Consider the following 15,000-nt stretch of genomic DNA (forward strand, 5'->3'; position numbering starts at 1 on the left):
ATAGTCCCGACTGCACACACACACACACACACACACGTGAAGAACAGGTCATCTGTATGGTATAGTTGTGTGTAAGTGAGTCGAGAGGATGTTGTGTTGTTAAACCTGTGTCGATTGCGCTCCTCTCTCTCGATCCTCTGCAGTCGCTCCTCTCGCTCGACCCGCCGTCTCTCTCTCTCCGCTGCCAGAGACTCCTGATGCTGCCGGTACGAGGAGGAGAGGAGGCCTCCGAGAGCAGGCCTGACACACACACACACACATCCAGTATTACTACTCGAGCTGAAACATGTACTTGAGAGTTTAACCCTCACCCTTCCCTCGCTCGCACTTGTAACACATCTTTCCCTCGCGGGTCAAAATGACCCAAAGCCCTAAAATTATACTTTTTTTTTTGTCCAGAAAGCTTATTCTATTTCATTTTGATAATATTTTTTTCAAATTTTAAATGCAATTTTTTGGGAGATTTTTATTTATTTTTTGATCAATAAATAATAAATAAATGATAATTTAAGCACATTGCTCGAGCGTTCACACTGCGTGTGATTTGTTTGTGTATTCGTGGTTCAAGTGCGACTAAAGTCCTCTGATGAACACTCAATATTTGAGCTTCAGTGTGTGTGTGTGTGTGTGTGTGTGTGTGTGTGTGTGTGTGTGTGAACTCACCGTTCATTCTGCTGTTTGGCAGGTGTAGATGGAGGACTTACAGCAGAAAATGACCTGAGACACACAGATGAAGTCATTAGAGCTCATACATTCACAACCCTTTCACTGCCCTAGTGTGATGCATTTACAAGTGACACAGAAGAACAAAATCACACTCTTTCTCAGGATTATCATCCTGCTTTCCAGCACAAAAATCTAAACATTCTGAAATCAAGATGCATTTACATTAGAAGCAAAATGACTGAAGATATTAAGTCTTGTTTCCTGAGAATCTGTTCAAAATGAAGTGAGTTTATGCTTAAAACAAGAACAAATCTCTGTCAGTGGAGTCAGAAAAATAACCTTAATTCAAGGGGAAAACAAGACTCCAGTGGCATAAACTCACTTTTCTTAATACAAGACCTAATTTCTTCACTCATTTTGCTTCTCCAGTAAATGTATCTTGATTTCATAATGTTTAGTTCCCTTTCAAGGGAACTTCGAGCTGCGTCAAACGCTGCGGGAACGCCCCTGCGTTGTGCGTCATGAAGCACGTATGGAATCAGCCCAATGGAGAGATGAAACGTCATAGGCGGGTGACGTCATCGACCAGGAAACTATAAAGCACCCCAAAAACACAAGCGCATTAGCTTCTGTGCTTTCAGTCGCGCTACATGTGAATCTGTCCCTGTGTGATATTGTCTGTCTTACATACCCTGCACCACACAAACAATTTATCCCTATATATATATATATTGAGAGATTATGGCGGACGAACAGCAGTTTAGAAAGTGTGTTCCTCCCTGCTCGCGTTATTTAACGAGCGGGGATACACATGATCTTTGTGTTGTTTGTTTGGGAGTTCAGCATGCCCAGTTTGCTCTCGAGGGAGCAGACTGTGAGCATTGCGAGCGTTTGCCGTTAAGGACGCTCCGCTCCCGCCGGTCGCTCTTTGAGGAGAGCGGTTCGGTGCGCGCTCCCCGCGGTTCGGGTCCCGCTTCTGCCGAGGCAGAGCGGCGGCGCTTATCGTGGGGATCGCAGATGGATCTCACAGCGGGGTTTGAGACGGGCTCTGCCTTATCTCTCCCTTCACCTGTGAGATCCAGTGCCTCAGTCCCGGGTTCGGAAGCACGCGCTGCGGTTTCTTCCGCTCGGGCTGAGGCACCTATGCTATCCAGTTCTGAGGAACTTGATGTTGTTAGTGTTGAGGGAGATGTGGAGGATTCGCCACCCCACACTCCTGAGAGTGATGAGCTTATGGAGGTGTTAACAAGAGCTGTTGAAAAACTTAATATTGAATGGCCAGTGACTAGACAGGAGTCTGTTTCTAAATCAAAGTTGGATGAGAGATTTTTGCCGTCACGTGTGCAGCCTCCACGCCGGTGCCTGCCGTTTTTCCATGATCTCCACACCGAGGTGTCGAAATCATGGAGAAAACCGGTGTCATATAGAGTGTTTAGTCCCCAGACTTCAACATACGCTAATATTATGGGAGCCAAGGCTCATGGTTATGGTGCGTTGCCTCGTGTGGAAGAGACGCTTGCGAGCCATCTCTCCCCCGAAGCAGCATCATCTTTTAAGGCACCGGCATTACCCACCAAGCCTTTAAGAAACACTTCGGCTTTGGTGGGTAAAGCATATTCGGCAGCAGGTCAGGCTGCGTCATGTCTGCATACTATGTCAATCTTGCAGGCATACCAGGCTGATCTGCTAAGGGACATGAGTGAGAGTGAGGAGGTCAGTACTGACGTAGTTCGCGAACTGCGTCAGGCTGCTGATTTACCCCTGCGTGCCACCAGAGAATCGGCCAAATTAATGGGTCGTTCTATGGCAGCTCTGGTGGCCGCAGAAAGACATTTGTGGTTAAATCAGACTAATATTAAAGAGAGAGAAAAAGCTTTTCTTTTAGATGCTCCTCTTTCTCCCATGGGGTTGTTTGGTGATGCTGTGAATTCAGTTATCGATAAATTCCAAGAAGAAAAGAAACAAACTGCAGCTTTTAAAAAGTTTCTTCCCCTTAAAGTTCATGTCCCTGGGGCTGCTGGGCGGGAGCAGCCCCGGCCGTCTTCGAGCTCATCACATAGAGCGCAGCAGAGGCAGAGTGTCGCGTCTCGTGCTCCCCCTGCTGGACAGTGGGCTCAGCCGCGACACTCTCAGCCGAAGCCTTCTCCCAGTAGAACTGATCTGAGGACAGTTATATTGGCTAAGAAGGCTTCGGCTAAGAAGAAGTCCTGACGCCAAGCCGTTCAGGATGCTGAGGGTGGTCCCCACCGAGGCGGAAAGGTGTTCACCTCTTTTTACGGTGCCCATTCCTCCTCGGTGCCCTCAGGGGCTCGTTCTGCCAACCCCGCCTTTATGCCGGGGCACAGACGATCCCAGCGAGCGCTTTCCCGAGGGACGCTCGCTCCCTCTGAGGAGGGTCTCAGAGCGGTCAGACCAGTTGTTCCCTGCCGGTGCGCCGTTACAGGGCGCTGCGTCTGCTGCTCAAGTTACACCAGAGGCCAGTCTCGAGAGGCTGGTACCCTTAGTAGAATTTCTGGCAGAGTGGAAAAGCCTTCCAAAAATATCTCATTGGGTCCTGCAGACAGTAGAAAAGGGTTATGCTATCCAGTTCAGGTGTCGTCCACCAAAATTCAGAGGGGTTCTGCACACAGTGGTGGGCCCCGAGCAGGCTCTGGTATTGGAACAAGAGGTGAAAACGCTCCTTCAAAAAGAGGCTATAGAACGGGTTCCTCCTCCCAGTTTGGAGTCAGGTTATTACAGCCGATATTTCATCGTTCCAAAGAAGGATGGGGGGTTGCGTCCAATTTTAGACCTGCGCATATTGAATCGCTCGGTAGGGAAGCTAAAATTCAAGATGCTCACTATCAAGCAGATCGTGTCTCAAATCAGGTCCGAGGACTGGTTTGTCACGATAGATCTGAAGGACGCATACTTCCATGTGTCCATCCTTCCACAACACAGGAAGTTCCTGAGGTTCGCCTTCGGGGGCGAGGCGTACCAGTACAGGGTTCTTCCGTTTGGCCTAGCTTTATCTCCCCGCACTTTCACGAAATGCATGGATGCAGCACTAGTGCCTCTGAGGCTTCAGGGCATTCGTATTCTCAATTACATCGACGATTGGTTGATTTTAGCTCAGACCGAGCAGATGGCGGTTCGGCATCGAGATGTCGTCCTCGCTCATATCAGAAAGTTGGGGTTGAGGCTGAACGCAAAGAAAAGTGTATTATCTCCTTCCCAGAAGACCACTTTTCTGGGTGTCGTTTGGGATTCGGTATCGATGCGGGCGCGACTCTCTCCGACCCGCATCGCTTCGATTCTCTCAGCTGTGAAACAAGTGAAGCTAGGCCAGCTACTCACTGTCAAGCAGTTTCAGAGACTGTTGGGTCTGATGGCAGCAGCGTCCAACGTTATACCTTGCGGCCTGTTGTACATGAGACCGCTACAGTGGTGGCTCAGGACCAAGGGATTCTCCCCGAGGGGAAATCCGCTCCGCACGTTCAAAGTCACGCGGCGCTGCCTTCGTGCTCTGGTCATGTGGAGAGAAACTTGGTTCCTATCCAAAGGTCCTGTGCTGGGGGCTCTTTGTCGTCGCATAACGCTAACGACGGATGCTTCCCTCACAGGGTGGGGGGCGGTCATGAGTGGTCGCCCAGCCCAAGGTCTGTGGCAGGATCATCATCTTTCGTGGCACATAAATTGTCTAGAGATGTTGGCTGTGTTTCAGGCTCTGAAACACTTCCTAACAGACCTGAGAGGCCATCATGTGTTAGTTCAATCAGACAACACGTCGGTGGTCTCTTATATAAATCATCAGGGGGGCCTGCGGTCTCGCCGGCTTTACAAGTTGGCCCGTCAGATCCTCCTGTGGTCCCAAGGGAAGCTACTATCTCTGAGAGCAATGTATCTCCCTGGGTATTTGAATGTGGTAGCAGACTCCCTGTCGAGGCAGGGGCCGAGGCCAGGGGAATGGAGACTCCACCCCGAGGTGGTGGAGCTCCTTTGGTTGAGTTTCGGTCGCGCCGAGGTGGACCTATTCGCTTCCAAGGAGACCACTCATTGTCATCGGTGGTTCTCCATCACTCTTCCAGCCCCCCTGGGGTTGGATGCTATGGTGCAGCCGTGGCCGAGGTCACGTCTGTACGCCTTTCCCCCGATTGCTCTGTTACCAGGAGTTCTGGAGAGGGTCCGCCGGGACGGGGTCAGTCTACTACTAGTAGCCCCGTTCTGGCCGGCCCGAGTATGGTTTGCGGACCTGATTTCTCTCCTGGACGGTTCTCCTTTGGAGCTCCCGGTCAGGAGGGATCTACTCTCCCAGGCGGGGGGCACGATACTTCACCCCCGCCCAGAATTGTGGAAACTGTGGGCTTGGCCTCTGAGGGGGCCCAGCTCATAGACTCCGGTCTCTCAACCGAGGTTGTTGAGACCATTCTTAACTCCAGAGCTCCATCCACGAGGAAGCTTTATGCCTTGAAGTGGAAACTTTTCACTTCTTGGTGTGGAGAACACCTGCAGGACCCAGTTAACTGCCCAGTGGGTGCAGTGCTGGAATTCCTGCAGGAGCGCTTCTCCACAGGGTTATCCCCCTCCACACTAAAGGTGTATGTGGCGGCACTAGCTGCTTACCACGTCCCTTTCAGTGGAGTTTCTCTTGGGAGACACCCGCTTATAACTCGTTTCCTCCGTGGCACTTTGAGGCTGAGGCCAGCAGTTCGTACGAGGGTGCCGACTTGGGATCTGGCCATTGTATTAGAAGGTCTTTCCCTAGCTCCTTTTGAACCTATCGAAGAAGTTCCCGAGAAGTTTCTCACTTTTAAGACTATCTTTTTGCTTGCTATCTCTTCACTAAAAAGAATCGGAGATTTGCAGGCTCTGTCGGTTTCACCCTCGTGCCTGGAATTTGCACCTGGCATGGTTAAAGCTTTTCTGCATCCTAGACCAGGTTACGTTCCTAAGGTTCCTACTAATATTGTTAGACCTACGGTTCTGCAGGCTTTCTGTCCTCCTCCATTTATGTCATCGGACCAGGAGAAACTTAATTCACTCTGCCCTGTTAGGGCATTAGACGCTTATGTCCACAGAGCTGCCCTGTGGAGGAAATCAGAACAACTTTTTGTATGTTTCGGGCCACCCAGGAAAGGGTGTCCGGCGTCTAAACAGAGAATGAGCAAGTGGGTGGTTGAGGCTATCTCACTTGCTTATGAGTCGGCTGGCCAGCCTTCACCTTTGGTTGTCCGAGCTCACTCTACCAGGAGTATGGCTGCTTCTAAAGCTCTTTTGTCGGGGGTTTCCCTGAGTGATGTTTGTGATGCGGCTGGATGGTCTTCACCGCATACTTTTATTAAGTTCTATGACCTAGACTTAAGCTCTACCCCTGGGGCACAGGTGCTCTCGTCCTCTGTGCGCTAGTCTCACATGACGGTCATTTGGTCCTATGGCGACGTGGGTATTCGCGTTCCCGCAGCGTTTGACGCAGCTCGAAGTTCCCTTGAAAGGGAACGTCTCGGTTACGTATGTAACCCTAGTTCCCTGATAGGGAACGAGACGCTGCGTCGCTCCGCCATACTCCCGGCACTCCCGTTAGCGCTTCCTTCAAGCCTATCAGAAGCTAATGCGCTTGTGTTTTTGGGGTGCTTTATAGTTTCCTGGTCGATGACGTCACCCGCCTATGACGTTTCATCTCTCCATTGGGCTGATTCCATACGTGCTTCATGACGCACAACGCAGGGGCGTTCCCGCAGCGTTTGACGCAGCGTCTCGTTCCCTATCAGGGAACTAGGGTTACATACGTAACCGAGACGATGTTTATGCTGGAAAACAAGACAGAAACACTGAGGAAGAACAAGCTTTTATTGCAGTGAAGGGACAGTATCAGGCAGAAGAGGAAGAGTTTGGTGAATCTGTGAGAACTCGCTCTGATTGGTTCAGAGACACGCGTGCGCAGGTGCAGAACGAGGTGACGTGGTTAGAGACTGTTGCATCATGGGACACTTGGCTGAAGCGTCTACCTGCGGTTCTCCTCTGGTTTCTCCTCCACATCGTAGGAGAAGAGGAAGAACGGGGAGTGTGGCAGGTACGGCAGGTGGGAGGAGCCTCGCATCGGAGGGCTGATCTGATTGGACGGTGGCACGCTGACGGTGGACTTGCGGCACGCGAGCAGATTGGCCAGGAGAGACGGCTGGGCGGAGTCAGGAGTGGGCGTGGCCTTCCTCTCCTCCTCCTCCTCTTCCTCAGGTGTGTGTTTGTCACATTGCTCTGATTTACTGTCGCCGCCGCTGAACACGAGCATCATGGGTAAAACACACAGTGACTAGTGCTTTATAACGGTTATATACTGGCTCCGGGAAACAGTGTTGAAAGACATCCAACCGCACCATAAACACGTTAATAATACCTGATTAAAAGCCTTATGTGTTAATCATCAGGTAAATAACACTGATAAATATTATTTATTATATCACTATTTAATATATTATCAGTATTATGTATAATTTACATACTTTTATTTACATATATGCAAATAATACATTATATTATATCTAATTTTATATATACATATAAATATGTGTGTGTGTAAACAAATGTTTGTAAATTATTCATATTACAGATAATATAATACTGATAGCATAAGATAATAATAAAATAAATAATATATATTTATGCAAATAGTATATAATACTGATAATATATTAAATGATACAATATAATAATAATAATAATGTAATGCAAATAATATAATATAATAAATAATGCTGATAATACGGAATTATATTCACATATAATGGAGTATAAGCCGCAGGGTAATTAGTCTGAAAACACAAGGATAGAGAAACTATCTGGTTATATAAGGTTATAAACAAGACATAAATCACCAAAACTGCCTATATTACGTGAGAAATAATAGATTTGTAATTAGGCACTTGTTAGGCTACAGAGTGGTTTAGGGTCCTACAGGACATTCTTCTCCTCTGACAGCATTAGTGTGAGACACAGAGAGTGTGTTTAAAGCGGTCCAGGACTCGAGGTCAGAGGGGACTGTGTGAAAGCTGACTGTGCAGAGACTCCAGAACCAACACACTTCACTAAAATACCTGATGACCTCATCATCATCATCATCATCATCATCTGAGCCTGACTCTGTGACGGGACTTTCCTCCTCATCCTCCTCTTTTCTGCAGCCGGGCAGAAAGAGAGAATCACGAATAACACAAGCAGAAGGAAAGAAGGGATGAGACAGCGAACGCATCTGTGCATGTTTGTGACATCATCATCACTGGCCGCTTCATTGTGAGAACATAGTAGTCTGTTGGTTATGACAGCAGCTCAAGGTGCAATACACACGTGATATGAGTCTGATAATAATAAATGCTAATAAAATACTAATACAATCTATGAAACTAGTAAATAAGACTGATCTGAGGTGAGCTGAATGCGTCACATGACCAGTGAAGAACACATGTGATCAGTTTGTGTTAGTTATTGATCATAAACACAGCAGCGTTCAGATACTAAACGACCACAGACGCCCCTAAAAAAACATGTGTTCATGAGCCAAACACACACACACACGCACACACACACACATTAATAATATATATATATATTTCACTCTGGTGCGTAGGCTCAAAAAATCCCTCACTTTAAAAAGAACACAAATAAATGAATGTAAATAATACATAATTATGATAATATAATATAATAATACGGATAATATGTCAAATAACAATATAATAAATAATAATATATGATTATATTAATAAACATAATATTTATAACAATACTATAATAATAAAGACAATATATAAAATAACAATATAGTATAAAATATTATACATGTAAATAATAAATAATACTGGTATTAAAATACTGATAATAAATAAAACAATAAATATACTAAAGATATATATGTAAATATATGAAAATAATACATAATATAATATAATAACTGTAAAAAAAAAGTTAGCTTCAAGTAAAGTCAACTTAAATATTTCTGTTCATCTAATGAGTAACAGCTTTGAACTCACAAATTCTTGTCAAGGCAACTAAGAAAACTAGTTGAGCCAACTTGAAAAAATAAGGCAACCAATCACAAAATAAATTCAAAAGATTACCAGTTACTCATTAGATGATCAAAAATATTTAAGTTGACTTGAATTATAGTGAATTAGTTGAGTTAACTTAAAAATTTGATTGTGATAATTATGTTGCCTTATTTTTTTAAAGTTAGCTCAACTTTTTTTATAGTGATAATAATAAAATAAAATCTCCCATATTACACGGGTACGTAAGGCTCTAAAAAATTCTTCATTAATCAAAGTTTTAAAAAGAGCTCAAAAACTGTGTCCTTCTAATAAATATTTTTGAATAAATCTTTTATCCAAATAAACTATTAAAATGGCAAAAGTGCTGAGTCTGATCAAGACTTACATCACTGGGAGATATTCATGCGTCACATGAGTTCTGCAGCAAAAACACATTGAGAAAATCCCGTCACACGCTGAAATCATGTGTGTTCTGAACCCAAGTGAACCGCACCGCTGTCTACATAGGCAGCTCCCTTCTGAGGGAACATCCTAGCGGAAGATTAACTTCATAACTCGCTGATCTGAAACACTTTCACATTAACACCTATGAAATACTTTTAGTTTAGTCCAAAATTACTGTATGCTTCATTTTTTTCCAGAAATCTGTTTTTATTCTTCATAATTCTGTTTTATTTGTTTCATTAAATTGTAATCAAAACCAAATCAAGACACAGTGTCTAAAAATCGGAATTCATAAATGTATTAATTCATAAAAATGTAAACAATCATACCGCTCTATGAAATCTGTTTTATTTTTCCCCCAAATGCTGTTTTCCACTTCTCTTCACATTTATTTGGATTCCTTTTTTAATTAATTAATTAATCTGCAAAAATCATGCCTAAACTCAATTCATAAAAGTTTAACAATTTATAAATTTATGAAATTTTAACAATAATAGGTTCCTATGAAATATGTTAAATTTTTTCCCCAAATTCTGTGTTTTAATTTTTCTGGATTTAGTTTTTCTGGTTCTATCATCAAAAATGGTTGAGGAATTTATCAATTTACCGTAAATAAATGTAAGTTTAGTAAATTTTGCGCAATATAGTAAATTTCGTTTTAACGACTGGATTCTGTCTGCGTTTTTCGCTTTGCAAAAATAATATGTTCGTCAATCATGTTCGACATAGAAATAGAGATTGATAAATTTGATCATGAAGCTGCACTGTAGAATTAAAATTTTGTATAATTATCATAATTGTATATTATTTGCCGTTTTGTTTCACGTGTGATGCCTTCAGATGTGTGTGATGATGCGTTGAGTGTCTCACCTCTCGTTGAGCTCGGGTCCGTTACACCGTGAGCGGTGTGGGGAGGCGGGGCTAAGCGGGGAGGCGTGGCCTGTCCTGCCCAATGACTGCCTGCGACTGCGGCGTCTCTCCAAGCCCCGCCTCTCTCCGGTGCCGACGCTAGACCGCCGCCGGTCCCGCACACCGTCCTCATCACCGTCCTCGTGACGAAGACTCGTCTGCGCGTCACAACCGTATCAATCAGCGGCTTTAGAAATATCACAGTAATAAAAAACTGTGCTACCTAGTTATAAATAGGGATAGTTATAAAATCATAAAAGTGCATCTATCCATCATTAAAGTGCTCCACAGGCTGCGGGGTTAATACGCCCTTCTGAAGCGAAGCCATGAGTTTGTGTGAGAAAAATATTTATATTTAAAACTTTATGAAGTAAAATAACTAGCTTCCGGCCAAACGAACATACAGATTCCACTTAAAGGGTTAGTTCACCCAAAAATGAAAATTAAGTCATTAATTACTCACCCCCATGCTGTACCAACCCCGTAAGACCTTCGTTCATCTTCGGAACACAAATGAAGATATTTTTGATTAAATCTGAGAGGTGGATCACTGCTACATAGGCTGCCAGAGGGAATGAAACTTGACGGCCCAGAAAGTCATTAAAGAACATGTTTAAATAATCCATGTGCCTACAGTGGCTCAACTATAAGTTTATCAAGCGACGAGACTACTTTTTTCCCGAAAAAAAAAACATAATAACGACTTTATTAGACTATTCCTTTTCATTCCTTGTGGGCCTGAGACGAGAGTTCAAGAGATTTCCACGACGCATGCGCGAGAACTGAACAAGAAGTATTAGAAGAAGAACGTCCTCTTCTCAGTTCTCGCGCATGCGTCGTGGAAATCTCTTGAACTCTCGTCTCAGGCCCACAAGGAAGAAAAGGAATACTCGAATAAAGTCGTTATTATGTTTTTTTGTGTTATTCTCGTCGCTTGATAAACTTATAGTTGAGCCACTGTAGGCACATGGAATATTTAAACATTTTCTTTAATGACTTTCTGGGCCGTCAAGTTTCATTCCCTCTGGCAGCCTATGTAGCAGTGATCCACCTCTCAGATTTAATCAAAAATATCTTCATTTGTGTTCCGAAGATGAACGAAGGTCTTACGGGGTTGGTACAGCATGGGGGTGAGTAATTAATGACTTAATTTTCATTTTTGGGTGAACTAACCCTTTAAGTCTAAAGAGCAACTTTTGCACTTTAATGATGGATAGATGCACTTTAATGATGGATAGATTCACTTTAATGATGGACAGATGCACTTTTATGATGGATAGATGCACTTTAATGATGGATAGATGCACTTTAATGATGGATAGATTCACTTTAATGATGGATAGATGCACTTTAATGATGGATAGATGCACTTTAATGATGGATAGATGCACTTTTATGATGGATAGATGCACTTTTATGATGGATAGATGCACTTTTATGATGGATAGATGCACTTTGATGGACTTCAAAACAGAAACAGCCATTCACTGCCATTATAAAGCTCTGAAGCTTTCATTTTTGGGTGAACTATCCCTTTAATAAAATCACTAAAGCGATTGTTTCAGAAAATAAAGACCTCGTAGATGTTGAGCTGCTCCAGCAGGTCCAGATCGGTGCCCTTGCGCCCCAGGTACCGCTGGGAAACACTCTCCATGCCCTGATCCTCCAGGATGTCCAATAGGTCATAGAAGGAGTCCTGATCAGGCAGCGCCGCCAGCGTCTGACAACACACACACACACACACACACACACACACACACACACACACACACACACACACACACACACACACACACACACACACACACACACACACACAGGTTTGTTTTGCTATCCTTGTGAGGACATTCCATAGGCATAATGGATTCTATACTGGACAAACTGTATATTCTATCCCCTTACACTGCCCCTGTCCCTAAACCTGCCCATCACACACACACACACACACACACACACACACACACACACACACACACACACACACACACACACACACACACACACACACACACACACACACACACACACACACACACCCTATCCCTAAACCTACCCGTCACAGGAGACATTCTGCATTTTTACATTTTTAATAAAACACTGCTTAGTATGTTTTTAAAGCCATTTGAAATATGAGGACTCATGAAATGTCCTCATAAATCATGTTCAAGTTGTAATACCAGTGTAATACCCATGTCATTATACACATTTGTGTCCTCACAAATCACAAAAACACGCACACACACACACACATGAGTGAGTAAGTGAGAGAGAGAGAGAGAGTGTGTGTGTGCATGTGAGTGAGTGAGTAAGAGAGTGAGTGTTTGTGTGTGTGTGTGTGTGTGTGTGTGTGTGTGTGTGTGTGTGTGTGTTACCTTATTAATGAGGGTCATCACATACACCAGCAGCTCTGTGTCCACTCCATCTTTCTCCGCTAAAATCTCCATCGCATTTGACCACTGCTTACAGCCTGACCAATACACAAACACACACATTAGAATTAAAAATTGTCCCCTAAAATCTTCATTACTGTAAGACAAAAAAGATTAATTATTTATGATATATTTTTTATTATAAATATTTTAAATGTATAATATTATTATGATTATATTTGAATAAAATGAACAAAATATAATTATTCATGATGTCACCGGTGAGGTGGTTGAGATAAAGCGTACGACGAAGGAGATTCGATAGATAACTTTAATTCAAAAATTCAACCAGGAAACATCACCACACATCAACTTAAAGTAAAAGACACAAGACCAGGAGCAGTGAGAAACAAAGGGCTTAAACACACAGAACAGATCCGGGAAACAAGACACAGCTGGGGCAAATTAACTCAACCACAGTAACCATAGTAACCATAGAAACCAACAAGATACAGGTGAACCAAATTAACTAATGAAGGAGTGGCAAGAAACTGAACAATGAACAGAGGAAGAGCATGCAGGTGGGGGCCAGGGAGGATGATGGGAAATGTAGTGACTGTGTAGTCACAAATGTAGTGAAATCCACCAGCCAAGCATATTTTTTACCGGCCAAAATAATAAACAGCCTTTTTGTGTGTATATACATTAATTTCAGTACATTTAATTGAGATAAGGTATTATGTTGAATGAATAAGAGTACATAGAAGTCAAAACAGAGCAACAAATAGTAAGACATGGAAGATGTGAGCATGGAACTAGTGCTCATAAATGTACATTTGAAGGTTTTGTAAAACTATCATACTTTACCGAAAGTAAAAACATTTACCAATTAATACTATCAGTTAAACGGTTTAATTTTTTTTTTTTAAATTATATATATATTTAGCTTTTTTGTTTGTCAGCTGCATGGTAAAAAAAACCCAGTGTATAGCCTATATTTGTTAACTCACGGGGTGCGTCGACACGCAGCCACACGCGCCTAAAGACATGTCACTGAGCAAGCAAAATGAAGCAAGCGAAAAGAAGTAGTACTGTGTGGGACCATTTCGACAGAAAGGGTGACGAAGTTACTTGCAAAATATTCTATACGGTATTAACCCTCTGGGGTCGACAAACGCGCCTGCGCGTTTTGCTCAAATTCTTTCACATAGCAGGAAAATAGACTTAAAATACTCTGTCATTTTTGGTCATTTAGACTTAAGAAATATAAAAAATAAACTGTTGAATGTCTATTTTGTTATGTGTCCACTTACAATCGAAATAAAACATTGTGCTTTTGTAAAATAAAGAGAATAAACAGGGTGTGCTTTCTGTCTCTCCATCTCCGTTAACCTTTTTTCTGCAGCACGTCTCTAAACTTAAACAAAACTCAGCGAATACTATTCACCCAAGCATGAGCAATATATCTTTATAATCATTTAAGTTTGTACTTTTAAAATATCTAATTCAATACTAAAATAAATATTCTCTGTTTATGTAATCTATAAAAAAAGAGAGAGGTGTCAGCCGATCTCATTATCGTTCTCTCAGCTCATTATTCTGCTAATGTGACACGCCCACAGAGAGCGCGCGCTATTCAAACGCAAATGATCTGAAGAAACACTTGCGAACGTGTAAACGCCCCTCATAAACGCGATAACACAACACATTTAATCATCAGATTAATGTACTATTTCTCTTGCGAGGCTGTGTGAGGAATAATCCTGGGACATTTACCTCAGAACATGTGCTGGTTTATTTTCATTTCGAGGAGCGACGGATCTAGCCGAGAATTGTGAGTAGCCGAAGTTTTTATTCTTGTGCTTTGTTCTAATTGCGATATGGAATAGTGTCTGTGAACGCAAAAAGACTGTTTAAATTTGAATCACGTTTCTGTGTGTGAATGAATTAACGGCACAGATGGGCGCTGTTGTTTATGTTTAGCCTACTATGTTACAGATGAAATATGAAAGACAACATTTCGTAGTTTTGGATAGATTATAAAGTTTTTATTCTAAAATATTAAATAAGCTTTTGTTATCCAGTTTCTGCTCATGTTAAATATATAGTAGGCTATGTTCTGTCAAAAATAAACTCATCAACAAGATGTTATTATAGTGTTTGTTCCAATGTAAGCTATATCAAACTAATGAATCCTTAACTTTAAAATATGTATGATAAAAATGTATTGGCCTACTTTTAAAAAGAATACTTTATAAGAAATTAATGGAAAAGACAATTTTCTTTTCAAGATGTTTCCAACTCTAACTTCGAATAAATTCTGTAGAATGGCCCATTTAGCCTATTTGAACAGGATATGTTTCCAGGAATGACTATGTACTAAAAATGTGCTTTTGACTTTCATTTATATTTGGATTATTTATATACACACTGCCGTTCAAAAGTTTTGGGTCAGTACGATTTTTAATGTTTTTAAAAGAAGTCACTTATGCTCACCAATGCTGTATTTATTTCATTAAAAATACAACAAAAAACAGTAATATAGTGAAATATTATTCCCGGGACATCTGTGCCATCGGAGACCCAGACTAACC

General features: G+C 42.4%; 1 protein-coding gene across 6 annotated transcripts in view; it reads right to left on the reverse strand.

Moving 5' to 3' along the window:
* Positions 1–15,000, reverse strand: part of fhod3a (formin homology 2 domain containing 3a) — a 93,398-nt gene that overhangs the window by 39,861 nt on the left and 38,537 nt on the right. For 2 of the 6 annotated variants that reach the window (XM_077230148.1, XM_077230152.1), the window contains exons 8-16: positions 12,410–12,504; positions 11,612–11,757; positions 9,999–10,193; positions 9,070–9,102; positions 7,734–7,814; positions 6,651–6,917; positions 664–717; positions 106–240; positions 1–10 (exon numbers count right to left, since the gene is read on the reverse strand). The exon at positions 1–10 is cut by the window's left edge and continues 41 nt beyond it. In XM_077230148.1, coding sequence (XP_077086263.1) covers positions 1–10; positions 106–240; positions 664–717; positions 6,651–6,917; positions 7,734–7,814; positions 9,070–9,102; positions 9,999–10,193; positions 11,612–11,757; positions 12,410–12,504 — 1,016 coding nt within the window. Of the gene's footprint in view, positions 11–105; positions 241–663; positions 718–6,650; positions 6,918–7,733; positions 7,815–9,069; positions 9,103–9,998; positions 10,196–11,611; positions 11,758–12,409; positions 12,505–15,000 lie in introns of all 6 variants that reach the window. The other 4 variants (XM_077230147.1, XM_077230149.1, XM_077230151.1 and 1 more) reach the window with 4 other exon arrangements.

Source organism: Siphateles boraxobius, unplaced genomic scaffold, assembly GCF_051911475.1.
Source record: "Siphateles boraxobius isolate OS27281-9 unplaced genomic scaffold, OSU_SipBor_1 14, whole genome shotgun sequence".
In the NCBI taxonomy this organism is placed as follows: Eukaryota; Metazoa; Chordata; class Actinopteri; order Cypriniformes; family Leuciscidae; genus Siphateles; species Siphateles boraxobius.